At 58.3% G+C, this 27,649-nt stretch overlaps 3 protein-coding genes across 7 annotated transcripts in view; 1 reads left to right on the top strand and 2 right to left on the bottom strand.

Annotated features, from left to right (window-relative positions):
- The window catches only part of BTBD17 (BTB domain containing 17), a 51,416-nt gene extending 49,156 nt beyond the window's left edge, over nt 1-2,260 (top strand). For both annotated transcript variants that reach the window (XM_074319943.1, XM_019740447.3), the window contains exon 3: nt 922-2,260. In XM_074319943.1, the coding sequence (XP_074176044.1) occupies nt 922-1,996 (1,075 nt within the window). In that variant the 3' untranslated portion in view covers nt 1,997-2,260. The remainder of the gene's footprint in view (nt 1-921) is intronic.
- KIF19 (kinesin family member 19) lies at nt 364-26,784 on the bottom strand. Of its 4 annotated transcripts, none has more exons than XM_088802360.1 (20): nt 26,458-26,784; nt 24,819-24,899; nt 15,441-15,551; nt 14,696-14,783; nt 14,242-14,378; nt 13,113-13,238; nt 12,573-12,767; nt 10,992-11,171; nt 9,684-9,806; nt 8,403-8,568; nt 7,596-7,770; nt 7,268-7,466; nt 6,416-6,686; nt 6,205-6,329; nt 5,625-5,758; nt 5,277-5,382; nt 4,988-5,084; nt 4,057-4,454; nt 3,697-3,856; nt 364-3,460 (listed from the first exon to the last, which is right to left on the bottom strand). In XM_088802360.1, exons 1-20 carry the CDS (start codon nt 26,494-26,496, stop codon nt 3,327-3,329), a joined length of 3,045 nt encoding a protein of 1,014 aa, XP_088658486.1. In that variant the 5' UTR covers nt 26,497-26,784; the 3' UTR covers nt 364-3,326. The 4 variants fall into 4 exon arrangements, with proteins under 4 accessions (XP_088658486.1, XP_088658484.1, XP_088658485.1 ...); XM_088802358.1 differs by having other exon boundaries at nt 6,205-6,326; nt 26,458-26,634; XM_088802359.1 differs by having other exon boundaries at nt 10,992-11,138; nt 26,458-26,634.
- Nucleotides 24,819-27,649, bottom strand: part of DNAI2 (dynein axonemal intermediate chain 2) — a 30,933-nt gene continuing 28,102 nt past the window's right edge. The window contains exon 14 of the mRNA XM_088802361.1: nt 24,819-24,899. The gene's annotated coding sequence lies outside the window, so the exon portion shown is untranslated. The remainder of the gene's footprint in view (nt 24,900-27,649) is intronic.

The raw sequence follows: 27,649 nt of genomic DNA, 5'->3' as shown, positions 1-27,649 counted from the left end.
AAAATTTTTAAAGCCTCTGTGTGATTTGGTGTCTGGCCAGGCTTTAAACCACAGGGCTAGGGAGCTGAAAACATTAGCCAGCTCTCTTCTGCTCCTGCCCACTGCCGGTGCACGGCAGAGGAGGTGCCATGCGTGCTGTAGTCTCAGAAAGTAAGCCTGTGCTAATGGCTTAGACAAAACAGTTGCAAGAGCTCCAGCATCACATCCAAGTTCCAGACAACAGGAAGAGGGATAACACAGAAGGGTAAAGAGGGTCTTTCCCCCACCCCAGTAGTTTCTACTTCACCAGACTTTTCCCAACCCCATACTGTGCCTCTGCTAACGTTTTCCTGGCTAGAATTTAGTCACATGGTCACACTCACATGAGGGAACCTGGGAAACATCTTTTATTCCCAGAGGCACACGCATAATGAGGGGGAAGACACAGTGAGAAAGATGGGATTGCTAGAAAAGAGGGATGGGAGAATGGGAATTAACCTGTGGCCACCTGCTTTGTAGCAAGTGCAGTTCATTCTCCAGTTGTCTCAATAACCCTGAGGGGGTGGATGTTACTCCCCATTTCCTAGACGGTTAACAGAAGGCAGATAAATGAAGTTAAACTATTTGCTCACTCATAGTAAGTAGGTGGTAGAACTTGGATCTGAACGTAGATCCAAGTAAACCGGCCATGGCAGGAGCCACGTCTGTCTTAGTCTAGCATAGAGCTCAGGACCTAGTAGATGCTCAGTAAATACATACTATTTCCATGTCCCCATGGCAAACCCTCAAGGCCCACTGCTCTGTTTGTGTCCCTACTACGAAGCACTCCCCCTATGGCCGGGTCCCCTCCTACTCAGAAATCGTCACAGGGTGGGGGCGGAGGTGTGTGTTGTGGGGGTGGCTCCGCCCTGCCCCTGCCCCATATCTGCATTTCTCCCACAGGTACCTCTACTGTGGTGAGCTGACGGTGCTGCTGGCCCAGGCCATCCCTCTGCACAGGTTGGCCACCAAGTACCGCGTGGCCTCTCTGCAACGGGGCGTGGCCGACTACATGCGCGGGCACCTGGCGGGGGGCGCAGGCCCAGCGGTGGGCTGGTACCACTACGCGGTGAGCATGGGGGACGAAGCCCTGCGCCAGAGCTGCCTGCAGTTTCTGGCCTGGAACCTGTCGGCCGTGGTGGGGAGCGCCGAGTGGGGCGCCGTGAGCCCCGAGCTGCTGGCACAGCTCTTGCCGCGCTCGGACCTGGTGTTACAGGATGAACTGGAGCTGTTCCAAGCGCTGGAGGCGTGGCTGAGCCGCGCGCGGCCATCACCCGAGGTGGCCGAGTGGGCTCTACGTGCCATCCGCTACCCCATGATCCCGCCCGCGCAGCTGTTCCAGCTGCAAGCGCGCTCGACGGTCCTGGCGCGCTACGGCCAGGCTGTGGCCGACCTTCTGCTGCAGGCCTACCAGTTCCACGCCGCCTCGCCACTGCACTACGCCAAATTCTTCGATGTCAACAGCAGCGCCTTCCTGCCCCGCAACTACCTCGCGCCCGCCTGGGGCGCCCCGTGGGTCATCAACAACCCGGCCCGCGACGACCGCAGCACCAGCTTCCAGACACAGTTGGGCCCGAGTGGCCACGACTTGGGCCGCCGCGTCACGTGGAACGTGCTCTTCTCACCGCGCTGGCTGCCCATCAGCCTGAGGCCTGTCTACGCGGACGCCGCGGGCACCGCACTGCCAGCCGCGCGCCCGGAGGACGGCCGTCCGCGGCTAGTGGTCACGCCGGCCAGCAGCAGCGGCGAAGCGGCCGGTGTGAGCTTCCAGAAGACGGTGCTGGTGGGGGCCCGCCAGCACGGCCGCCTGCTGGTCCGCCACGCCTACAGCTTCCACCAGAGCAGCGAGGAGGCGGGCGACTTCCTGGCTCATGCCGACCTCCAGCGGCGCAACTCCGAGTACCTGGTGGAGAATGCCCTGCATCTCCACCTCATCATCAAGCCCGTCTATCACACCCTCATCCGGACCCCCAAGTAGCTACGCGGGGCTGGAGCGGGGAACCCTGGGTCCCGGAAGCCTCCGCATTGGGAAATAAAGGCCTGGCATAGATAGCTCAGAGGAACTGGGAGGGGCCTTGCAAGGGGAGGTGCCTACACTGGCCCCCTTGGCTGGCCAGAAAGTGGTGACTTCGGAGGTGGGTGGAGTCTAGGTGAGGGCGGTAGACCAGATGCCAGGTTTCAGGAGTTGCTTTTACAGCTGACTTGAAGGCAACACTCTTGGTTGAATAAACCGATGCTCAGAGAGGCGATGGGATGATTGAACCGCTGAATCCCAGGGGGGAAAAAATCAGCCCAAGGGGGATCCCACAAGTCTAGGGGTTCCTCATCTTTCATTCGTTTTTTTTGAAGGCCTCCTACCCCCACACAGAACAAGGGCAGATAGAACAGCTGAATGGTCAGGGCTACTGCCAGCCTGGGTAGCCTCAGCAAGTCCAGTCTGAGGAGTTTTCTCACCTTGAAGCTTAGGAGCTTAGCTGGGCAATTTCATTTGAGTTCTGCGGCTTCCTGTGGTCTGGGCCACCCCCCCCCCTTCTGACCTCTCGGAGGAGGGGCCCCGGGCAGGTGTGATGGGGCATGAATGGGACTCGCTAGCCCCGCCCTTCCTGGGGAGTGGCCTCAGGGTCCAGAGAAAAACCCTTTCCCCCGGGTGTTTGTAGATTGGTGCTATGCAACCAGCCAGAGGGAGCTGGGGTTTGGGGGGAGGGAGGGGCAAGGGAGTTGAGTTGAATCTCAAATCAGTCATGGCTACCACATTCCAGACAAGGTCTAGTTTCTCACACAGCTGTCAAGACCAACATGGGATTTTACTGTTTAAAAGGAGGGGAGAAAAATCCACTGCCAAGTAACAAAACCAGACTCTGTCCTCCCTCCCCCCGCCCCCCATCGCACCCTGCAGTATGTGAAATGCTGGTTGGCCCCTTCCCCACCATCCAGGATCCTTCATCCCAGGTGTGGGCCGAGGAGCCCTGTCCCACTACCAACTCTGCCCCCACCCCCATTTCCGAGGCCAAGTCTGGCCACAGGTCTGTGCAGGGTTTTGGCAACAGGGTTCTGTCCAGGGCTGGGAGGCCAGGGAGCCCTGTCATCCTGGCCATGCCTCCTGAGCTCACCTTCTTTCCCCAGTGGCACTGCACGCATGGAAGGGGTGGACAGGCACCCGCACAATTCCTGGGCCTCAGGAGCCCCAGCCTTCTGAGACCCTGAGCTCTTGTTCCCAGGTCACCCCATCTGCCCAGCCTCCATCTCCCATTTCCTGCTATACCCCATTCAGTCTTAGGGGCAGGAGGGAGAGTTCCGGGCACGGCCCCTCAGTTATGCCGGAAGCGTCCATCTTTGCCGTGGGTGCTTGCGCTGCCATGGGGCAGGCGGGGCCCTTGTGCAGCCCGTCGGGAAACACCAGCTGGGTTGGAGGGAACAGCAAGAGGGGAGGAGTCCCTAGGGCCTGCAACAGGGGAAGGGCCAGGAGCAGGGATTAGGATGTCTCCCTCTCCTCTCTGATCACCCAGTGGCCTTGAACTCCCTCAGGGCACAACCCCAACATGCTGGTCCCAGAATATTCTGCAAGAACCCTGTTTCTAGCAAGGGGCAGCCATAGACGTAGGCAGGCAGCTCAACATGCGTCCTCCCTGGGCTGATCAAGGGCTCCCCTTCCCCAGTCCCTCCCTTGCTGGTACTGACCGATCCTCTGTCTTGGAGGGAGTTTGACTTTGGCCAAAGGCAGCATGACTTTTCCCAGATGCCGGATACCAGAGGCTGGGTGCCCACACACTGGCATCCTGTGGTCCGAGATGTTCTCCAAGAGACGAGGGCCCAGGAGGTGTGTCTTGGGACGGGTGAGCTGCGTTGGTTGGAGAACAAGTGAGGTGAGGAGGGGCTACGTGAGGATCTGCTACAGGGATCTGCTCCAGCTTCTATGTCAGCCTGGAGACAGAGGCATGGGGAGTGGTGCAGGGCTGGTGCAGGTGCCCTGGAGCCTCTGGAGGAATCCAGTCCTCCATCCCCCACCTGCAAGGAAGGCGCCCAGATCCCTGGCCTCACCCCTTGCCCCGTGACCTCGAAGGACCGGGACCTCCGCTTCCTCCTTTTTGCCTCCAGTGACTCCTCCCGTTTCTTGCCCAGGCTTTTCTTCTGGCCTCGCAGCCAAGGCCCAGGGTTGTTGCCACGATGCTCAACCCCCTGGGACGGGGCCTCGCCCGTGCTGCTGGACAGGTTGTCCTCGCTGGCAGCGTGCTGCAGCGTGGGGCTGGGTGGCCGCTTGCAGGCCAGTTGGCCGGGTGGCCGCGAATCCTCTGCCTCACTCAGCGAGCGCAGGGATAGGCTGCTGCACTCCGTGGAAGGTGCCAGCAGGTGGCGCCCCTCAGTGCCCAGGGTCCTCGAACGACTCCGGGCAGCCTTCACTGAGATGCACTTGGTACCTGTCAGGATCGCCTTCTTTTCTGGAGCAAGACAGAGGGGACACCCAGCCTGGGATCAAAGCCACATAGTTGTCTCCCTCCTGCACCTCAACACCCTTCCTCTGCCTCAGCAGAAATGAATAGGAAGCAGAATGCCTGGTTTCAACCCCTGCACGCCCCACTTGCTTGCCATTGAAGAACTCACTTTCATCTGTAAACTGGGGGTGGTAAAACTAACCCCGTAGGGTTATCATGAGATTAACTGAGATAACAGGCTTAGTCTATGGCCGGGGGGTATGGGTTCCAGCTATATTTGCCATTACAATTATTACTGCGTGGGAAGGGGTGCTATGATCCTACGTGTCATGTGTTACCCAATCTGATTTCTGATTGTGCACCCAGGTCTGTGTGTCTTTGGGCAGGTGGTTAATCCTGTCTGGACATTGGTGACTCCCTTTCATAGAATGAGTAGCAGGGGTGTGTTCAGCAGTGCAGAGGGCTGGAAAGGGCTATAAGCTGGGTGATCTGAGCAGTTTAGATGATGCCAGGCTCAGGATGACAGGCAGGGGGCACACCTTTGTAGGATAAAGGGATCTCCGACAGGGTCTCGCTGCTGTCGGGGGAAGAGTTGATTCGGCTGCTCAGGCTGACCAGGCCGTCCTGAGTGGGGGCCTGCAGGGAAAGTGGTTGGGAAGAGAAAGGCATTGAACATGGCAGGGACCCCAGGACCCACTCACAGAGACAGCAGGGCCTCACGGGTGGTGTCTGTTTTGGACAGGCCCCATCCCAACAGCTGGCTGTGCACCCCTGTGCCCCCACCCTCAGCAGTGAAGCCCACAGGCCCAGCAGGTGCTCTGGGCTCACCTCCTGGGTCACCAGGCCGCCGATCTGGATGGGAGGGGGCGTGGTCACAGAGGAGCTCTTCACCTGCCAGGCCCGGGGACTGGCCTTGAATACACGGTTGGTTTCACTGGAATTGGCAGAGAGGATGAGTATTTGTTGACCAGGCTGGTCCCAGAGAGGTCCCACCCCCAGTCCAGGGAAGAGCTATTTCGTGAAGCGAGAGAGAACTCAGGAGTCCTGGCTCTAGACCTATGCCGCATCCTCCCTTTTGCTCCTGCGCCATCTTCCCCAGGAGGCCCTAATCTGGGTTGGCATCCCTGGGACATGCCACAGCCTGTGGGACAGGCGGGAAGTGCGTCCTGGTCTCACCTCTCCGTGCTGAGGGGAGGGAGGACGCTGTTCTGCAGGCGCTGGGCTTCAGAGCTCAGCATATTCACACTCTCCGGGTCAGAGTCAGGGGTCAGCGTGGCTCCTGCTGGGGTAATTCTGGGCAAGGAGCCATCCTGGAGGGGACAGGGATGGACCGTCAGAAGACTTGGTCCTGGCCCAGATATCGGCACAGGGTGGCAAAGGCACACAGGGAGACCAGGGCCAAAACGTGGGCTGGGGGCCCCAGAAGGCAGTGGGTTTGTGTTCTGGGTCCCAAAGAATAAGCTGTGGCTGCTAAGCATCCCCAGCGTCACCACCTGATGGCTTAGTCTCCTGGGAGGGCATCCGGGGCCATTTGTGATATCTTGGCTAGCCAGCCCTGCCCTTCAGACCCTGGGTGGGGACAAGTGCCAGAGAAGAATACCCCAGGAAGGGGACCTTCCTCAGGCTTGGCCAGACTTTGGATGGGGTAAGAAGGAAAGGGAGTCAGCTCCCTGGGGTACCAGCTAGCCTGGTCCCATGGGCATCCCAGCTCCCTGCAGGCATTGCCATGGGCATCAGCACATGCCCAGGCACCCACCTGCAGGGCCCTGGAGGCCACCCGGTCCATGACGGTGGCCCGCTCCAGGCTGCCCTCTTCCAGCTCCCGCAGGTACACTTCGTAGAGCTCCTCCAGGTGTTGGGGGACGGCCAGGTTGTAGTCTGCTGGGGGAGGGGCAGGGCTCAGGCGTGCCCTCGGACCCTCTGCGGGTCAGTGGGGCCCGTGGGTGGCTCCAAGGCGCGGGGCCTACCATCGATGATCTGCCGCTGGCCCTGGATGATCTCTTCGCAGAGGCTGCGGTGCTGCTCCAGGCGGCGCACAGCCTCGCGGCGGTGGCGGAGCGCTCCGTCGCGGAGCAGCGCGTGCGACTGCATCTCGGTGTTCTCTACCTCGAGCTCGTGCACGCGGCACAGCAGGCTAAGCACCTCGCGCTGCTCTTCGGAGCCAATGCGCCGCGGCAGCGTCTCCTCCAGGCGCCGACCGCGTGTGCGCAGCTCGCGGCAGCGCTGCTCCAGCGCCAGCTGGGGACAGCGCGAGGTCAGCGCCAGGCAGTGGGCAAGGGGTCGTCCAGCTTGTCCATGTCTCTCCAGCCCCCAGACTCCGAGCTCCCGGCTGAAGCTCCACTCTGAGGCCCACTCTTGAAGCTCTATCTTGGGCCTTGCAACCAGGGGCTGTTCCTGTGTGGCCTCTCTGTGCCCACCTTCTGGACGCCCTGACCACAACCCACCCATCAACCCCAGCCCAGCTCATGTTCTCACGGCTCACGTACCCTGAAGCCCCCTGGTTTGGTTATGCTCCAGAACAGAAGGCAAAGATCCGTTATTTGGAAAACCCTAATTACAATAGTGACTACCATTGTTTGAGTCCTTGGTATGCGAAAGGCATTTATTTAATCCTCCCAAAAACTCCACTAGGCTGCACCGTGACTCCTCACACTTTACAAGTGAGGAACCTGAGGTGCAAAGAGGTTACTAAGGAACTTAGCAAGGTCACACAGAGTTTGTGGCCTGAACGACCAGGTCTCATTCCTCTGGTCCTGCCCTCGGCCCCTTCTGGCTCTAGCCTCTCAAACCCCCTCTCCCTGTCCCCAAATCATGGGTACCTTCTGCTTGCGCAGTTTCTTCTGCTCGCCCACCAGGGCAGCAATCCTCTCCCGCGCTGAGGCCACCTCTGGCGGCTCAAGGATGTCTGGCTGGTCATCACCCGTGTCCGAGTCCTTCTCGCTGTCGTCCTTGGTGTAGGATTCTTTCCGCTGCTCCTCCCTCCATTTGAGGGCCCTGCGAGACTTCTCGTGCTCCCAGCTGCCACAGCCCCACCCCCCCGGGGGAGACACAGGATTTAGGCCATGGGGCACAGGGCACAATGAGTAGCTACAGCTTCCAGCCCCTCCGTCCCCAGCCCAGGTCCTGGGGCAGGCAGGGGCTGCTTACCCAGCGATGGTGAGCAGGTGGCGGGAAGTGTCTATCTGGACCTCCATGGCATGGTTCTCCAGCTCCAGCAGGCGTCTCCGCACGTCCATCTGCTCCTGGAAAGCGCTGATGAGCTGCTCCCGCAGCTGTCCCATGTCGGCCTGCTCATCCTGCCCGCTGTGCTGTTGGACCTCGGCTGCCCATCAGAGGTGTGGGGGGGCTCAGTGAAGAAGGAAGCTTCAGGCCAGGAAAGTCTAGTCCCACCTGGGGCCCTCCCCTCCCTTTCTTCCCAAACTACTTCCTGTCCATCACCTCCACTAAAAAGACCTCCTAGATTACTACCTCCTCCCACACCCCACTTCCACATTAAGCCCTCAGGCTGTGGCCTCAAGGTGATCCCCAGCTCCTGCGCATGAACTGGGCTTCTGCTAGCCCTTACAGCACCCCTATGTCAACTATAAAAAGGCGTCCCTTAGATACTTTGCTGCCATCTGTTGGAAAACCATCATTGCAAGTATACATTGCAAATACAGTCTCTTGTAGACTGTACCCCTTCTGGTTTTTGCTGGGCATAGCCTCACAGACCTACATTGCCACCCTGAGGGTCACGTCCTACACAGCTAAATGCTCAGGGGTCTCTCACTCCTGTGACCCCACCTAATCTTCAGAGATGACAGTTGATAGAAGGCTCAGAGCAGTTGAGTGACTAGCCTAAGGCTACCAGGGCAGAGTCTGGATTTGAACCCAGCACTGCCTGACCCCAGAGCAATTTGAGACAGCTTGGAAAGGCTGCAGGAGACGGGCTCCCACTAGCATAGACGCACATACCTTGGATGTGGCGAATGTCACCCCGCTCCAGCCGTCCCCTGGTGTGGCCTCGCCCACCCTGCTCGTCGATCTTGCACTTGAGTCGCTGGATCTCGCCCCGCAGGTCGGCGATGATGCTGGTGTACTGGGCAATGTGGTAGGAAACACTGAGCAGATTCTGCTTCACCTATAGGGAGCACGGGATGGGGGCAGAGCAGGGACAGTCACCAGGTGCCAGGGCCTGGCTGCGGGGTCTTCCTTTCTCTTTCCCCCACCTTCCCGTCTTTCTGGATGAAAGTAATGGCCTCCTTGCTTGCAACCCCACAACATGTCACACTACCTGCCTGACAGAGCCATGCTCCTAAAATGCTTTTCTTGCTGCTTGGGGGACGCCCTCATTCCTTCACCTGGTGTTGAAGGCCCAGCCCTGTCTCTCTGGATTTTCTCTGGATTCACTGCTCCATCATGAACATTCTGCTCTAGCCAAGGAATCATCCTGCTTTCCCCACCCCCACGCCACAGACACCATCTCCTTCCTGCCTCTGGAACCTCTATCCCCAGTGCTCCCTCTCTTCTGGAAAGTCCCCCCATCCCTCAGAGTCCCGCCCCTAGTCTCCAAAGAGCTCCACGGGATCCCAGCACCCACGGACTGCTGGCATCACTTACCTGCTATTAATAATATTCTGAACTATCAATGAACTGTTTTAAGGACATGTCTCCTCCCCTATTAAGTTCCTTGAGCGTTGGACTAGAACATAAAAGCACCTGGAAGAGTGGCTGGAAAATTGTAGGGTCGGGAGAATATTCCTATCTTATATTTATCCATTCCTGCCCCTCTACACACACAGGTCGGAACAGAGTTCCTAACAGGCAGCGGGGATAATCTCAGCGCCATCACTGCCCACCGGGGAAGTCACATAACTTCCCTCAGCTCCATTGTCCTAAACTGTAAAGTGGGGATAGTGATAACTCCTGCCTCATTGGAGGAGCATATGAGATGGTATGTTAGAGGGCTCAGCATTGACGAGGACGATGAAGAGGTACTTTGAGAATGTCAGCGTCTGGGCCAGGGGAGCACAGACCTTGAACAAGAAGAAGGGAACCCTCGGGAGCTGTGGGCTTCCTGGCAGGCGAGCAGGTGTTCAAGGTGCAGGGAGGGGACCTGGGGTGAAATTCAACTGGGGAATGAAGCTAGTGAAATGGTGGCTGGTTCCAGAGAGAGTGGGGCAGGAGTGGCAGGGTCCCGGGCTTGAATCTCGGCCCAGGAAGGTGTGCCCTGGGGGACAGAGCAGGGGCCCTCACCCTGGTCTTGATGTTCTTGGCCCGGCCGGCGTAGGTCAGGGTGTTCCGGGACTCCTCGAAGGCACTGCTCGCTGGGCTGATGTGCGCAATCATCACGGTGCGGCTGTTCCCCCCGAGGGAATCCTGGGTGAGAGGGGGGGGGCTGTGGTACGCTGGGGACACCCCCCCGCCGGCACCTGTCGTGGGTGCCTTCCTTCTCGCTCTGTCTCTCACTCTCTCACACATACACACACTCACACACACACTCACAGGTCCTGAGCCCAGGTTTCCTCTCCTCCTCTCCCATACCCTCCCATCCCGCTTCCAGTTCCTTCTCCAAATTCTAATTTGAAAATTTCGAGTATCCCGATCAGGGTCTTCTGGCTTTCCCTTTCCTTCCAAGCAGCAGCCATGGTTGCCTGGGAATCAGAGGGGGCTCTTCCCTCCTCCATCCCATCACCTCTGGCCCCCACGGACCCCTTTTCTGACTGCTGATGACACTGCTGTTTTGGCTGGAGTGAGGGACGGGGACTTCTGTATGAAGGTTGAACATGGCCTGTGGCCACCCCCTCCTTTGCCCTGGGCTTGACCGTGTCCTGGAGAGTGATGCAGCTGAGGGACCTCAGGCAAGCGCCTCACCTGTCTAACCCCTGGCTTCCACGCTTTCTAAAATTGGCAGTCATTATGCAGCTGTCCCCACCTCCCAGCTTGTGGATGCAGTACGATGGCGGGTGGGCGTTAAGCAAACTGCAGCTGTGACATCAGACCCGACAGACCTGTTTGGATCCTGCCTCCAGCACTCCCACTAGTGAGACCCCTTGGGAAAGCTACTTAGCCTCTTTGTGCCTCAGTTTCTCCACCTGCAAATGGAAATACTAATCCCTCTAATTCAAAGAGTAGTTGACAGCATGAAAGGAGCCAGTGGGTGAAGCACTGAACACAGAGCCCCGCCAGGAGTGGGCCCCCAAATAGCAGACTTGTGAGCCACAAGCCCATCTATCTACCTAAACCCCAAATCCAGACGGCTCTTAGTTCTCTCACACCCACAGCCCCGGTGCAGCTCCTTTCCCTCCCTGTTGCCCACTCTTTGGTGAGGGTCACCAGGTAAAATATAGGACACCCAGTTACATTTGAATTTCAGATAAACAACAAATGATTTCTTTTTTTAGTATAAGTATGTCCCAAATAGTGCATGTGACATACTTATTCTAAAACAAATTTTGTTGTTTATCTGAAATTCCAATGTGGCTGGGCATCCTGTGTTTTTATTTGCTAAGTCTGGCACCCCGCCCTTGGTGCCCAGCGCCTAGGCCCGGCTGCAGCTGGTACCTTCAGGAGCCGGGTGAGCTTGCTGTCGCGATAGTTGATGTATTTGTTGCCGCTCTTGTCACTCAGTGCGTTGATACAGTTGCCCAGGGCCAGCAGGGAGCGGTTGATGTGGGCCCCCTCTTTCATGCGCTGCCCACGGTTCTGTGTCTGGGGGCGAGCAGGGGGCATAATTGTGGCCTTCTGTGGCAGAGGACAGGTGTCACTACCAACACCCTGGGGATCCTGGGTTATAAACCCCTCCCTCTCCCTCAGGGCTCTGAAATGTAGAGATGACCCGGGTCTTGCCCCACCCTCCTTCCAAGCATTTGAGAAGGGAAGAGAACAAGGAGGCCTCTGAACGACAAGTGACAGACTGGGGGCTTCCGAGTAGGGCTGAGACAGCCTGCTTCTTTGTGTCCCCGAGGCTGGCACCCTCGCACCTTAGTGCACGGGGGAGAATGAGATGGAGGGAGGTGGTGGCTTTCCAGGCAGCGGGCCCACAGGCACCTGGCTCTAGAGGGCGTCCCAGGCTTCAGGGGGGCAGGAGGGAAAGGTGTGGATGTGCGTGTAGTGAGTGTGACAGCATGTGGGTGAGACAGGGTGTGTATCTGTGAGTGTGCATGGATGTGTGTGAGCGTGTGTGTTGGAGGGTAGATTCCTCTCCCCTAGACCTGCAGGGCAGTGTCAGGCCAGGGAGGCTGTGCCCACAGCTGCCCACAGGAGGCGTATCCGCCCAGCCTTCCAAAGCTGGGACTCGTTCCAATGGCGGCAGAGCGCACTCTCTCCCACTGGCTGCTCCCCGGTGCCCCTCCAGGAAGCCCTGGGGCCTTGCTGGAAGAGGGGGGTCTGTATCCCGAACCTCACCCTGTTCAAACCCAACCCCACACGTTCAGACACAAAACCCTGTTAATTCTTCCTGGCCGATGTCCTGTCCCTTACATTTGCTTGAGTGCTAACAGTGACATCACCCAGCCTCGGGGGTCAGGTGAACATGAAGTTCCATTTGCCCACAGGAGGGGGTCCTGGGCCTACACTTGCTGGGTGGCGCTGTTGGCGCAGGGCTGAAAAGCCAGACAAGCAGGGGTTAGTGGTAGGGGGCAAATGCTGTGAGAAATGGGTGACAGACCTTTTTCTCTACTTGATGTGGTTGGCAGGGCCCTCTCCCAGGCTCTGCCCAGGGCCCCCTAGTCAGGGGATATTTGTTCCCCCATAACCAGCTCCTAACCTGGGTCCATTCATTTTCTTGCCCTGTCTGAACCTCCTCCAGGGCAGTCAGTCTCCCTCCCTGGAGAAACCCCCATCCTCCCAAGCCTCTTTCCACAAAAAGCCCCGGGGTGCTTCCTCAGGACACCCCACCCCACACTCCCATCCTGCTCCTCGGTAACACCCCCCAGTCCCTTACTCTGGGGAACCCCTTATCCCCACCCTCCCCCGGGGGGCTTTTCACCCCTCCCCCATCGCCTAGGGAGCTGGGAAGCCAGCATCCTTGCCCTCCCCCACCCAAAACTGTTCTCCCCAGTCCCATGGGAGCCGACCTCACCTTGCAGGCCAACATTCCCCACTGACATCCTCTCCCCCAGCCTGCAGGGGCTCGGGCCTTACCTGGGACGCCCGCTCAGATCCCGCCAGGTCAATCATGAACAGCCGGCCCAGCCGCACCTCCTGCAGGACGTTCTTGACGCGGCTGCGCTGACGCACGACCACCTGGAGCACGGCGTGGGAGCGCGAGGACGTCTGGTTGGCTGCCGTGGGCTCCTGGGTCCTCTGCCGGTTCCCCTTCATCAGCAGCTGCATTATCTGGGTGGGAGGGAGGGAGGGGAGCCACTCTTGGGTGAAGCTCCCACAAGTTGGGCAGGGGCCCAGGAAGGGGTGGGTCAGCCCTTATGTGTGAAGCCTGGGGAAGGTAGTGTAGCGTCTGTGTGTAAACGGGGAGGCCGGTCGCTGGGTCAGTCCCCCAGGGTCAGCACGGGCTGGGGGCATGGGCGCAGGTGACAGTCCCCTGCTTGCGGTCATACAGGATTCTCTGTGTCTGTCCTGGCCCCAGCTGAGCAGCTGCTCTCTGGCTCCAGTCCTCTAACCCCTCCCGCGCCCTCTGGGGTCAGGGGCCTTTTCCACTGCCCCGACTGGCTGCATAAGACTCGCCTCTTTGGCATTGATGGTGGAGACCTCCGTGATTCCTGCCACCTGGATCACTCCTTTGGAGTCCTCCCTCAGCTCCAGGTACCCCAGGGCGGGGTTCAGCAGGTCCCGGATCATCTCATTGTAGATCTGATGGGACAGGTGGGTGACCCGTGTCAATGGGAGACTAAGGGCAGGCGGTCCAGGCAAGGCTCAGGGTCCCCATTCCTCCCGAGTGAGAAGGGCACAGGAGCCCACAGGCCCCTTCCTGTCTGCGGGATGGAGGTGAAGACTTCAGCATCCACAGGGGAATGTCAGGCTGCCAGAGCCAAGGATGCCAGGCAGCAAAGCCAAGTGGGACTCCCTTTGCGGCCAGGCTGGGCACTGGGCAGAGGACGGGGACCTGACTGATGGCCAGCCCTGCTTGTTGCTAGGTAACCCTTACACCACTTCTCCCCGCTGCCCACACCCAGTGCAGCTTGCTGGTAGGGTCAAAAGCATGCTGGAGAAGCAGCTTCTGGCAGCCATGCCTCACTGCCCTTCCTGAGCTGTCACCCAGGAGATTATCAGCTCCTGGAGGGGGCCAAAGGAGCAAGGGACCAGATGGAGTCCAGCCCCTGGCTCTCCCGCCTCTTCTGGGCTCTACGTGCTCCCGCCCCCGCTGACTCAGTGCTGCCTGGTGGTAGCAGTCCCACAGGTGAGCGCCGGGGTCTGTGCGTAGGTAGCAGAGGCCAGCAGGTTCAAGCCTGTCCATGTATGTACAGTTCTCACCTGCCCCCACGTACAGGGAGCGCCTGAAGGTAGCTTGGCAGGGCAGACAGGGTTGGCTTTAAGGAATGGATCTGTGAGGATGGCGACATGGTGAGCCATCTGGGAGGGCAGCTGAGCCTGTGCTCAGTGACAAGGCTATTTTGGAGCGTGGGACAACGAGCAGGGCTTGGCTTTAAAGCCATGGGGTCCTGAGTTTGAATCCCTGCTTCCTCATTTACGGTGTGATGTTGACCTAGTTGCCTAACTTCTCTGAGCCTTAGATTTTTGTAAAGTGAAGTCAACAGTGTGTGTGGGAGAGCAACAGCAATAAGCACCCCAGGAAGCTGCCCAGTGACCTGGCCCCAGGGCTGCTTGTCCAAGCTGGTGTGGGGGGAGGGCTCACCTCCAGGTAGGACATGGACACGTCATATTCCATGTCATTGCTGGTCTCCTCAATGGCGCGGAAGAGGTCATTGAGGGTCCGAACATAGATGCCGGGCTCATGGTCGGTGCCCAGCATGGTGTAGGTTTTCCCGCAGCCTGGGGCAGAAGAGGTGGGTGGGTGAGCAGGGTGAGCTTGTAGCATGACCTTACTGGGCAGGGCCTCCTGGCACCCTGGGTCTGTCCCAAGGCTGAGCCCCCCAGATGGTAGAGAGGTGGGGAGCAGGGAAGACAGCGTCATTGGCTGGGGATGGGGCCTCTGGGGCCTGAGGGCCCTGGGGGGCGGGGTAGGTCAGCCATATCCTTGATTCCTGCACCCGCTGGGGCCAGACTAGTTCTCTGATGGAGAACGAGGGGGCTTGTCCCTCAGGGGGACAGTGGGCATCCAGTCCTCGCCCATGGTCTGAGCTCCTCACCTGTGGGGCCATAGGCAAAGACGGTGGCATTATAGCCTGAAATGACACCTTTGATGAGGCTCTTGGTGGTGGCCTGATACACCATCTCCTGTACGCAAGAGGAGACCCATTAGGGGCCTGGAACATTGGCAGGGCAGCGCACACACGCCCACTGGCATGTGCTGGCCCCCAACAGGAGGGTTTCTGTCCCTGGAGCCCTTGGCTCAGAGAATTGGGGGTGGGGAGTGGGGGATGGATGTCTCTGCTTTCACCCCATGGGGGGATGCCAGCCTGAAAGAGAGCTCAGGACACCTGAGACACCTCCCTCCACAGCTGGCTCCTGGCCCCCCGCCCCAAGGACGCATTACATCTGCTCCTGGGATCATCCTGCAGATGGGCAAGATGGGGGTCCCTGGGAGGGTGTCAGCTTCCCCGAGGCGCTCCTCCCCACACCAGATGGGCTTCAAGCACCTTCCCCATAAGGGCCAACTGCAGGGTGTGCCGTGTGGGTACCCGTGTAGGGTGGGGTCTGCACATCGACCTGGGTGTGTCCATGTGGGAGGCTGTGTATGCGCCATGCAGGCACGTGCACACTTGTGTGCGTGGGGACACAGCAGGGTGCGTGGGGACACAGCAGGGTGAAAGCCAGAGAGCGAGTGGGAGAGGGAAGGCTGAGGGTCAGTGGCAGGTCCCCGGAGGGCTCCCTTCCTAGTGGGGCAAAGGTTGTCTCCAGGCCCCGGTGTCCCTGACCCAGGCCCCCTGTCACCTGAGTAGCAGTGAAGTCAAAGGCCACGTCAAACAGGTAGGACTTCTCCCTTGACCGATGAGCCCGCAGGATGTCGTCAGGGTCCTCCATTGGGTCCATGAGAACCACCATCTGCAAAGGTACCCGAGGCAGCCGGCAGTCACCCAGGATCTCCAGGCCCACACTGACCTCTCCCCTCCTCACTCGGGGTGCGGGCAAGGGGTGGGGGAGCCAGAGCCAGGGGTCCACGGCCGGGTCTTGCTGGAGGTCCTGGAGCCAGGCAGCCCTAGGCCCGAGCCTCGGCCCAGCCCTGCCCTCATCAGTTCTCAGGGGTCCGGTCTGGGCGCTTGGGCCTGGATGCCTAAAGGGGACGTCCCCCTTCAACCTGACAATGCCCCAAAGGAGCTGAGAGTGCCATGGTGCCCCAGGCCCCGGGAGGCACCAGATTCGCATCCACTTCTAACTGCAACACCATGCCCCATGCACCTCCCCAAAGGAGGAGCGACTGTAACAATGGTTCACATTTGTTAAGCATTTAATTTGTGTCAGGACCTATTTTGAGCACTTAACGTATGGACTCCTTTAATCCCCGCACAGGCCAGGCAGTGAGGCTTATTGTTATTTCCACTTTACAGGTGAGGAAATGGGGGCCCAAAGCAGTGACCTGTCTAAGCTCACATGCTAGCAAGTGGGGGAACAGGACTCCACATCAGGATCTGGGTTCAAAGGCTGCAGACCCTTTACTATCTCACTGCAGCCGTGAGGCACCTGGGACCCTGCCTGGCCTGCCCTGCCTCACCCCTCCACACACCCCTTCAGCCAGTGGGTAAACCCAGGGGTTGGGCAAAGAGCCACTGGTGGCTGAGTGACAGGTGAGGGAGCAGGAGGCTCAGGCGGGAGGACCACAGCCTTGGGACTGCCACCAGACTCCCCTCAGCATCCTACATGCGCCCTTCACCACCTGGACTCCTGCAGTAGGTACACACCTGGCCTCACTGCATCAAAACTGGCCTAAGACCCTCAGCAGCCGAGCATGGCCCTCTTTTGGGATTCTCCATGGAGGGAGGGGAGTGGGAGGGGTGAGGCAGCTCCCCAGGAGACCCGACCCTGGGAGCCTTTCCCAGAAGTCTCATCCAATCAGATGGGATTCCAGGTAAGCCAGTTGGAGGGGACAGCTCCAGACAGGCTGGGCTGGGGCTTTGTGCAGGGGAAGCACTGACTTTGGGCCCCCACCCGCCACTCCCACCCCCCCACACACACATACACACAGCTTGCCGAAGGCTAGGTGGTCAGTGTACTGAGCACAGGTCGTCTGGGCCTGCGCTGTTACCTGGGGTGCCCACCTGTCCCCAGCCACCTCCTCCGGGCTCCAGTCCTGCTGCCCTGTAAACCTCTTCCAGGATCCAGTTCCTGTCTCAGGCCCTAAAGGCAGCAGCATGAGCCCTGATCAAGTTTCAGACCGAACTGAAGATAAACCCGCTGACAAGTCCCCGGCGTGGGTCCCAGAGGGATGTAACGGGAACCTGACCAGCCATACCTGTTCTCACCTCTCGGGTGCCAGTGTGGACACAGTCAGGGCCTGAGAGGTACCCTCTGGGGGCCTTTGGTGCAGGAGAAGGGGAACAGCATGCACTGATTCCCCTCACCCACTGATCACCTTCAAACGACCTTCCGGCACTGCCCAGTTCATGGCCGCCTGGGCATTTTGTTCCTTTGATATCCAGGCTCCTGAATCAGTGCATTGTCAGCACGGCTGCCATGATCCCCTCTAAAAGAGGGCTTTGTCTGGGTCTCCATCTGTCTGGGCCCCAGCCTGCACCCCACCATCCAGAGCATCTCCCCCTTCCCTGGCCACTCTGGCATACAATGGAGCCCTTGTGCCCTCGGCCAGGTGAACTGGAGACGAGCCATGGAGGGCTGGGCAGGGGTGCTCTGGGCTGCCAGAGAGAGCAGCACAGGGAATCAGGCCAGGTGAGCATATTTGCTGGGTACCTTTTATGGACCAGGCATTAAGCGAGGCCCCAGGGAAAGAGAGTGACGTTGGTTTCCTGCTTCTGACACTCACAGGTGAACAGAGAACAGATCATTTTAATACCAAGTGCTGGGCTGCAGGAGGCAATCGGAACATAGAGGAGAGGCACCTGATCTAGCTTTCCCACTAGAGCAAGGCTTCCTGGAAGAGGCGGCACCAGCACTGAGTCTTTGAACAGGAGTTGGCCGAGAGATGTGAGGTGAGGAGAGCCTTCTGGAGAAAAGCATGCGCAAGGCCATGCGGGGAGAGGCAGGCTGTGGGCAGCGGGTCTCAGCTCCGAATCACTGGGGATTCTTGTGAGAAATGCAGAGTTGGGAAGAGAGCCGAGGAATTTCCCTTCCTGTCCTCACAGCCAGGAATCTCCAGAGCATAGACCCAAGATGGCCACAGAGGCGAGACGTCTGGGCCCCTCTGTGAGACATGCTGGCCCCCGCTCTGGGAGGCTCCTGTACATCCTCCAAGACTCCCCCTAAATGTCACCCTGGCTGGCACTCAAATATGCCCGAGGAATGCTTGCTGAATAAAGCTGCCTTTGGGGGAGCTTTGAGTGTGCCAGGCGCAGTGCTAAACGCTTTGCAAACATGTTCTCATTTTCTCTGATAACTTAGAGTAACACTTACATTATCTCTGGACGTTAAGGAGGAATTGGATTGGTAATGTAGCCAGAGCTGCTCTGACTCACAGCTGTTGGGTTCTAGAGCCCAGACTCCTAACCACCAGGCCGCCCACCCCTGCCTCTCGAGTGGACGTGTGGCCCAACATGGCCTGGCCGGGCAAATGCCCATCTCTTATGGGCTGAAATGTGTCCTCTCCCAAATCCAACTGTTTGAAATCCTAACCTTCAGGACCTCAAAACGTGATCTATTTGGGAAACAGTATCATTCCGGAAGTAAATAGTTCTGGTAGGATATGGTCATACAGGAGTATGACTGGTGTCCTTACAAAGAGGGGAAGCTTGGACACAGGCACTCATCGAGGGAAGACTATATGAAGACACACCGGGAGAAGATGGTGGCATCTGCAAGCCAAGGAGAGGGGCCTGGAACAGATTCTCCCTCACAGCCTCAGAAGGAACCGACCCTTTAGACTTCCGGCCTCCAGAACCATGGCAGAATAAACTTCTGTTGCTGAAGTTACCCAGTCTATGGGACTCCGTTACAGCAGCCTCGAGAGCTGCTGTAGCACCTCGGCACGCTCACCTGCTGCAGGGAGGGGGACGTGGGTTGCCACTACCCCAGGTGGGCCCTCAGCCGGCCCATCCCCCAGCCCTAAGGTGGTGGGCTCAGCACTGGCCTTCTCTTTCACAACACTCATGCCCGTGGCACGCTGGGCACCTGCCTCTGGGAGGTTTCAGTGGGGATGTGCTCACACAGGTCGCATAGGGCCTCCCAGCGCAGGTGAGGGGGTGGCCGGCAGGGCCAGGAGCAGAGAGGTGGACAGCTTCACCCGGGAGGGGGCACTCTGCCCTGCAGTCCCAGGCTTCCTAACTCAGCAGAGGCCCCACGGTGACCTCTCCCCACCCCCACTGCCTCCTCTCCCAGACCTGCTCTTAATTCAGTGTTTCCACAGTTCCAGACTTTGAGCCCAGAAACCCGAGATCCACTAGGCCAGCAGGAGGGTGTCTAATCTGTAAACTGTGTCCCCATTAGGGACCAGGCTGGTCGCCAGCATCTCCTAGGTGAGAAGTATCATGAAGAAAGCATGTCAGGAGTCCTTCCAGCTGCACCCCCTAAGCTGCCGGTGCCCTGGGCAACTCTGCAGTTTGAACTGGCTTCTTTTTGGTCTTGAGGTGGCTAAACCTAGGCCAGGCTTTCTCAGTCTTGGCACTACTGACACTTTGGGCTGGACCATTGTTGTCAGGAGGTGTCCTGTGTACTGTAGAACGTTTAGCGCCTTTTACCCACCAGATGCCAGTAGCACAACCTCCTCCTGGTCATGACATTGCCAAATGTCCCCAGGAGCAAAATCGCCCCCTGGTTGAGAACCTCTCACCTAGACTATGCCTTCTGAAACCTCCAAGATTGGCAGCAAAGATTCCCCGAGGGAGTAGGTGCCGCCAATGGGGTTCCGGCCCAACACTGCTGTGTGGCCTAGAGGAAGCTGCATCACCTCTCTGAGCCTCACGTTCTTCCAGGTTGGAAGTCAGGGAGGACCAACAGGGCCATAGTCTTGAGAGAAGAAATCACACCAACACCCCTAGCTTACTCAGGGAGCCCCAGCCAAGAATCAGAACCTGGGGGACCAGTCCAGGGAGCCAGGCCCAAAGTCCCTTTATTCTCAGGGTGAAAATAAGACAAGGCAAAGCAAAGGCCTGATTCCAGGTAGATATCACCCCTGGAAGGCTTTTCATTGTTTTGTTTTTTCTTTAAGGAGAACTTGTTGCTGGTCTTATTTCTAGTTGTAAATGTGCCATCCTGTGAGTGCTCAAGAAAGGAGACTTTGATCCAGGAGGGGCATCCCTGGGCCCTGTCAGCCTTCAGGCTAAATAGAAAAGACCAGAAAGGAGCCCACTGAGCTTGTAAAGCCACCAGGCCCCTGCTGGTTGCTTAGGAGGGAGCCAAACCTGACTGATGTCCTGGCCAAGTCCCCACCTGCCTACAGGACTCCGAGGACCCCGAGGCCCAGAATGAGGGGAGGTGTGACCTACAAGATAGTCTAGGGCTGTGTCTTTCACGGGTCTACAGATGTCTTCATCAGAGTCCCCCAAGGAGCTTGTGAAAGGCAGATTCCCAGGCACTGCCCAGCTTCACTGAATCTCTGGGGAAGTGGGCCCACAAAGCTGCCTTTTTAACCAGCACTCTTGCCTCTTAGCCATCCAGACACTAAGTGTAAGAATCCTTGCATCCTCGCAGCATTATTGACAATAGCCCCAAGGTAGGAAACCCAAATGCCCATCAACTAATGAACGGATAAACAAATGTGGTGTATCCACAGCATGGAATAGTATTCAGCCACAAAAAAGGAAGGAAGCACAGACACGTGCTACAACACTAATGACCCCTGAAAACATTGGGCAGTGAAAGAAGCTCGACAAAAAGACCACACATTGTATGATTCCATTTATATGAAATGTCAAAAATAAGTGAATCTATAGAGATGGAAAGCAGGTTAGGGTTGTCTGGGGCTGGGGGGATCTGTGGGGTGATAACTAAGGGCGCAAGGTAAAGAACCTTCCCGTCCTCTCCCCGTCACTCTCCACAGCTCAGCTCTTGGGCAATGGGGCCAAGAAGCATCCAGGTGGTGGGTGTGGAGGGAGCCCCTCCCCCAGGCAGGCACAAGGGCTCCAGGCGGCTGCCCCCCACAGCACCCACCGTCTCCACACTCGGCGTCTGTCACCTTATACTTTATTTATGTTTCACAATAGCCTTCCGTTCGTGTGGCCACAGCTCCCCCATGCAGGAGCTCCTATAATCCTCTCAGCAGCTGGGTGGAGTGGGTTAATTCCTGTCCTCTGATGAGGAAATGGAGACCCAACCACGAGCTGGAGGGCCCTTGCATGGCTCCTCAGACAGGACCCCAGAGGCAGAGCGGGTGACAGTTGGGCTTTGAGCAGATGAAGGCTAATTATGGGATTATACATATTGTCAGGTGACTTAAATCCTGTCAATAAACAGTCTAGAAAGCTGGGAGGAGGGTCAGCAGGCTGTGGGCTTTGTGCGTGGGAGGGTGGGGGGGAGAGGAGGAGGAAGAAGGTAGCTGTTTGTTCTGGAGCTTCTGCTTCCAGCCAGGACCCCCTGGGCCCCACCAGCCTCTCAGGCTGCCTGCCCCCCAGAATGGCATCCCTGAGAGGTCTGGTGTCAGGGCCTGTCCCAGCCCAGATGCTACTAGGAGACTGAGCTCCTACCACACTCATCCAGGAACACAGACGTGTGGAGGTGACCATCTGGGGACCCCAGCCTGAGAGCTCTGACACAGGCAGTAGGGAGGCAGCAGGAGGGCCCTGTTTCACTTACCTCTAGGGCCTAAAACCATCGTGTATTTCAGCCCTTGAGATAGACTAACATCTATTAAACCCCTACTGTGTGCCAGGCACTGGGTAAGCATGTGCATACATTAGCTCACACAGACCTTTAAAGAAGGCCGTATGATTCCTGTCCTGAATTAAAAAGTGGGGTCCCAGGACCACAGGCCAGCCAAGGCACCTGAACCGTCCCTTCTACAAATCCAAACCCTAACTCCAGCTTCCCCGGAATCCAGCCACACTGGCCTCTTGTCCCCAGAGGACACTTTGCCTGTGGCAGTGTCCACCTCTGCACAGACTGTTGCTACAATCTCCAGCGTCCCCAGAAGAATCATGCCTAGCTCTAAGGAAAGCTGTCCCTAGGACCCATTGCAGTGGCCCAAGATAGTGGGTGACGGAGTCCTTGGTCCACATCTCCCCATTCAGGACCCCCAACTGGTGGGCTTTGGTAGCACCTGCCTCCCTGCTGACCACCAAGGGTCTGGGCCCCCAATAGTGACCTCTGGGCTTCTCTGCTCAGTGGCTTCCCACCGCTAGGCCTGGGATGTCCCCAGCAGGGGCAAAGGAACACACATCACAGAGGGGAGATTGGAGGCAAGAGGCAGAGCCCAGAAGCCCAGGCCGGAAGAAGCTGGGTTGGGGAGCCCCCTGTGGGGCTGGGCCACACAGGCCAGATGGCCACAACCAAGGCAGCAAAGGAAAGCAGGTGGGTAATTCCACATCCCAACCAGATGTCTCTTTAGAGTGGCAGGGTACTGTGTCCGCTGATCAGGCCCACCTGCACCTGTGCTGGAAAGACTCCACGGCCATGTTGTCCTGGGGACGCTCCCAGACTCATCCCAGCAGCCCACAGGGCTCCGGACCGCAGGAGGAAAGGAACAAGGATCTACAACAAGCCAGCTGGCCCATCAGTGAGGCTGACCCAGCCTGTACACCCAGCCTTCCTCAGGACCAGCGCCATAGACAAGCTGTGGGGGTCACTGGAGAAGGATGGAGGTCCGGGGTGGGGACTGCTCAGAGTGGGAAGCAAGGGAAGTCAGTCGTCCGTTTTGCTTCTCGGACCCCTGCTCGTCAGAGCCTTACTGGTCAGAGGGACAGAGCAACTGGGGGACGGCTGGTTTTCCAGAGGTTCCCAGCCTGCCATTTGCTGTGGCTGCTCCCCAGCTGCAGGCCAGGCCAGCGCATCTTTGAATCCAGTGGGGACAGAGGGAGCTCGGGGTCGATGCTGACCGCCTGAGCCCACGCTACTCAGACAACCTTCCTCGCACCCTGAGCTGACAAAGGAGCAGCCCTGTTGGGACTGCCCAGCCGGGTCCGTCCTGGAGGCGTAGCTCGGTTCAATCAGGCCAGACCCTCCCTCTCCACTGGCAGGGACAGAAAGGAACCAGTGTGCACCACGTGTGGGCATATAATGGGCTGTCCCCAGACTGGAGCATTTCCATCAGCATCAGTTCATATCTATCAGCCCCCATTCCAGCTGGGAGCCAAGAGCAGCCGCGAGAGAGAGCCATCATTGTCCCAACCCTGAGGACCTGAGATCCTTGGGGACAAATTAGACAAACAGGGAGTGGCCTCGCCTGGAACATTTCTCCTCCTGTGTTCTCTGGCTCTTTATGGCTGGCCCCTCTCATCAGCCAATCCAGCAACCTGGGGACTTTCAGTCACTAATAGACAACAATAACTCACGTCTATTAGACTCCTACTATGTGCCGTGCACTGGGGAAGCACTGTACCTACATTAGCCCACAGAGACCTTCTGGAAGAGGCATCACAGTCACCATCCCCACTTACAGAGGAGGCAACTGAGGGTCCTAGAAGCAGCCTGCCCAAGGCCACACTGCCAACAAATGGCAGCGCACACGGAGCTCCGTGCATCCCTCCTGCTCCTGCTGACCGAGCCAGGTTACATGGGCTCCTCCCAGTCATGCCCTACTTTCCCCAAAGTGTTTGAGAAAGGCTACTCTTCCCAAGAGGGAACAGAGGCAGAGCAATCAGGAGGCTGGTACCACCTGTCCCTGCCATGCCCGCAGCTCCACCATCTGAGCTGAAGGAGAGGCTGGAGAGGGCACCTGCCCCTCAGGGAGCCCAGAGGCAGGCAGGCACGGCACACTACGCTGTCCACCTCTGATTTGCTTCCCATGGACCCTGGGCTTCCTGAGTCCAGCGTGCCAGGCCCAGGCTTAGCAGGTGCCCACCTGTGCCTTTCTCTTCATGGCACAGTGCCATGCCCACTTCACCAGCACTTCGTGCTGCCTTGAGCAGTGGCACTCAGGAGAAGCGAGTGGCAGCAGCCACTGAGCAGAGGCAAGTGGTCACTCTCGGACTCACCATAGGCCATGCCACCGTGAGGCTCCTACCCGGACACCAAACCTGCCCCACCATCCCCACCCCAGCACCTGAGTCCTCAGCTAGCTACCTACGGAAGCATCCTGGCTGTGGTCTACAGCGTGTGTGGTCTGGTGCCTCCCCACGCCTGCAGCCTCCTCTCGCACCTCTCGCCCTGTCTCCCTCCTGCTGCAGCCACATTACCTGAGTGCTTCACAATCCCTCTCACCACTGGCCCTTTGCACATGCAAGTTCCTCTGGTTTAAATTTCTCCCTTCACACACACTCCTGATGACCTCTCCTTCAGCCCTCCTGTTCCAGCTCCAGCACCGTTCCTTTAGGGAGCCCTCCCTGACCTGCGGGCTAGGTCAAGTCCCTCTCTTGCATAATCGCATAGCACTGCACTTTTCTTTGTAAGCCTTGCTGGCTGCAAACTTACATCTGTTTGTGCTTCGGTTCTTTGATTAATGTCTTGTCCTCCCACACTGGACTCTAAGGTAACGAAGGGAGGTCAGGGTCTTTTCTGTTCACCATAGTTTCCCGGCTCCTAGCAGTGTCCCCAGTATGTTGTGGGTACTTGATTTATTGCCTCCTGTGTAAACAGAGGTGGGACTTGCCCTGCCCACCTCATCATGGTGACATGAGGATTAAGAGAGCAAACATACATCCTACGACTTTGCAAAACATGAACCCTCTGGAGATGGGCTCCAACTCTAGACCATATAAATACGTGCTCTCTAGGTAGTAAACATATTACGGTGGGAAAGTCATGTCATGAGCACATGGAAGGTATGTGAAACTTTTAGGGCTGGACTGAGGGGATCAGGAACCACTCAGACCAGGGAAGCTTTCAGCTCTTTGGATCAATCTAGGAAGGCTTCCTGGAAGAAAAACCCTGGTTTCCTTGACAATGTTGCCAGTTCAAGGTCAGCCAAGAGTCTGGTGGGTAGAGGAAGAATGGTGCTGCAAGCCACAGGGGCCCTTCCTGTCCATATCAGGTGAGCAGGTACCTGCCCTCATCAGGTGTGAACAGACTTCTGTCCTGCCCTGCCCTGTAGCTCCCAGACACAGCACCCCGTACCTGCTCGTCTACTTTATGGGCGATGAGGGTGGCTCCTTCCTCCAGTTCCGCCACGTTGATGGGCCGAACCCGGAGCGCCACCTGGGAGGGAAGGCCAGACACCTGAGATTAGACAAAGACCCATGGGTTCTCCTGCGTCCAGCCATCCCAGGCCTTCTTTGTCTTAAGTAAAACTCAGTGGTTTACGGCCACTGACTGTGTCAAAGGTAGCAAGTCCACAGATTGTGGGCTATATCTGAGTTTATGAATTTCCCCAGGAGCCTGTAGCTCAGGGAGAGCCCCAGGGGAGAGAGCTGCTTGCTCCTCTGGTCTGCATCAGTCACACATCCAAATTAAGCACTGGCAGCTCCTGTGGGCTTTGAACTTGGAGCCTTTGGGACTAGAGCAACCTGTCTGTGCATCTGTGAATGATGCACTGCAACCAATGGTACACGCACTGAGAGTGGGAGGAGGGGGTTGGGGGCCTGGGGAACTTCCCCTCCTTATCCTAACAATCTGTGACCACACACCTACTGGGGGTCAGTGTCATCGGGGCCCCTCCTTTCTCTATTCTCCAGCCAGTGAGAGTTGGCGGATTTTCACCATGTGCTTGGGCCTCCCCAAAACAATGGGGGGTGTGGGCCCTTCCACTGAGTAGAGAACTCCACTTTCAGAGGGGCTTCCACTGCCTGTCGGATCTCCTGTACCAGCCTCCTCAGCCAAACTCCACTGATGGGAGGCGAGGACCCTCTGTCCCTGTCCTGGTGTGGGGGCGCACAGCATCAAGCCTTTTTCAAATGGCTTGAAAAAGGCAAGCCATTTTCAAAGAGACACATTCTAAACAGCCAGAGAAGTTATTCCAGAGTCTGGGGCTTGCTTGGGGGCTGGGGGCTGGGGACAGCATTATCCTCCAGTTACCTCACCACCCACCTGCTGGTGACAAAGGCCCACTCCCATCTGTCAGACGTTATAGAGGGGGTGGTGGCCTGGGGGTCACTTGAGCCTTCTCCCTCATCACTCTGACCCAACATCACTGATAATCAGGAATCTGTCTTCAGTCTCTACCTGCTCCCACCCTGCCCCCCATTCACACCTCTTCATCTGCACCAGACCCTCGGGCTCTGGGGGCCCCCCTTAGTCAGTTCCAGCACTCTTCTGAAATACTTGGCCCTGACTTGGGGCAGCATCTGTACTGCAACCCAATAACCAGCCAGTCCCCGACACATGTCAGCTCCTCTGGCACTTGAGGGCTCTTGTCCGCCTACCTGTGACCCCCAGTCCCTTTAAACTCCTGACCCCATCAGGCTGGTTCACCAGGAAACTCCCAGGTAGGTCCAGCCCACCCTGCCCTTGGCGTTTCTGGATCAGAGATCAGTCGTGCCCCAGGAGACCCATCTGCACAGGGTTTGGGGGAGGGAGGGGTCCCCTGGTGGGAAGGAGTAAAGGGGGCCGGGGTTGAAGCTGGGCTAATTTTTCAGGCCTCAGCAGGATGGCCATGATGCCTTCCTTCGTGACATCCAGGACTTAGGGAAAGTTGCGCTGGATAGTCCCATGCCCTGATCTTGAATGTCCTTTTTGGGGGGCGGGGGGGGCGGGGAGCCAGGAGGCCGACTGGGAGTCTGGGCTGCGGATGGAATCGAGGAGGTTGATGGGGTCTCACCATGAGTTGCTGGTCTTTGGAGTCCCCACTGTCCTTCATGCTTGCGGGGATGGAGGGGCTCAGGCCGCGACAGCGGGCATGGCCGAGCCAAACCCCCACCGCCTCTGGGTCCCCCGCAGCCTCGCCTAAGCTGCGGCTGCCTGACAACCCGAAACCAACAACGCGCCCGCGGCAAAGCGCTCTGACCGGGAGGCGGGGCAAGGGGAGGGCCCCGACGGCACCTCCTGCCTCCTGCTCTCCCGCCCCTCCCGTGCTGCAGCCGAGAATTGGCTGCCTCCGCCAAGGAGGCGCCCGAGCCTGCGCCGCTTTTCTGGCGAATGCCCGCCTGTGCGTCCCTCCGGCCCTCGGCGCGGCCCTGCGTCCGCCCGGCGCCGCCGCGTCCGTTTGGTAGCTGTGGGTGCCTCCCCGCGCCCCACGGCTCGCGCCCCGGACCCCTTTCTCACTGCCCTGCAGGGGGCGCCCTGCGGCCACGCCGCTCACTGGACAGCGGCCCTCCCTGCCCTTCTGGCCTCGCGCACCTGCCGCCTGTCTGCCTGCCTGCCTGCCTCTCTCTCTCTCAGCATCTCCAGGGCGGCAGCTGGCTGCCTGGTGTTTCCATGGGCGCTGCGTGCATCATGGCTGTGGCTGGTGGCTCTGGCGTGTCTAGTCTCTGTCTCCAATGACAGAGCGGGTAAAGAGGTGTCCTTTTGCCCAGGCCACCTACCGGAGTGGTGCAGGAGAGCACTTGCATTACTTGGGGTGTGTCACAGAAGAGCCCACCTCAGCGTACCCCACTGGCAAATAGCCCTATCGGGAAACCCAGAATCTAGGTCAAGATGGTTCAGACATGTCTGAGTGCCCTTCTGGCTCTCTGCCTGCTGGAAGGGCCACAATACTGTGCAAGAAAGTGTAGGCCAAACACCGCAGTCTCTGTGGTTGGCGAGAATAACAGCAATTACACACTCTGGGAGCACAGTGGAAAGATTCCTGGTCTCAGGAGGCCCCTGGAAAACAGGAATCTAGTCCCAGCTCTGCATCCAACTTGCCAAACCACCAGGAGCCGGTGTTTCCTGCCCGCACTGGGCCTTGGTTTTCTGGGTGATGGTGGAGCTCCTCCCGCTTCTGAGTCCATCTTTCTTGCCTTCTCCTGCGCCCACTGAAGCTGAGCAGGACAGCCCTCCTGCAGAGGCTGGGCAACGGGAGCCAGGGGGTT

The sequence above is a fragment of the Rhinolophus sinicus genome, chromosome 12, assembly GCF_057876585.1.
Source record: "Rhinolophus sinicus isolate RSI-liver-muscle chromosome 12, RSI-T2T, whole genome shotgun sequence".
NCBI lineage: Eukaryota > Metazoa > Chordata > Mammalia > Chiroptera > Rhinolophidae > Rhinolophus > Rhinolophus sinicus.
Note: the sequence above shows the minus strand (reverse complement) of the source record. Positions and strands in the feature narration are given on the sequence as shown.

Bases quoted from the DNA above. Each gene is read 5' to 3' on its own strand.
- KIF19 (XM_088802360.1), bottom strand. From the start codon at position 26,496: ATGAAGGACAGTGGGGACTCCAAAGACCAGCAACTCATG. The intron at 12,768-13,112 runs GCGAGTCTTATG...CCTCCCACCCAG, and splicing joins CCACCATCAATGCCAAAGAG to ATAATGCAGCTGCTGATGAA. The intron at 6,330-6,415 runs GTAGGCCCCGCG...CCCCTCCCCCAG, and splicing joins CCAGCGGCAGATCATCGATG to CAGACTACAACCTGGCCGTC.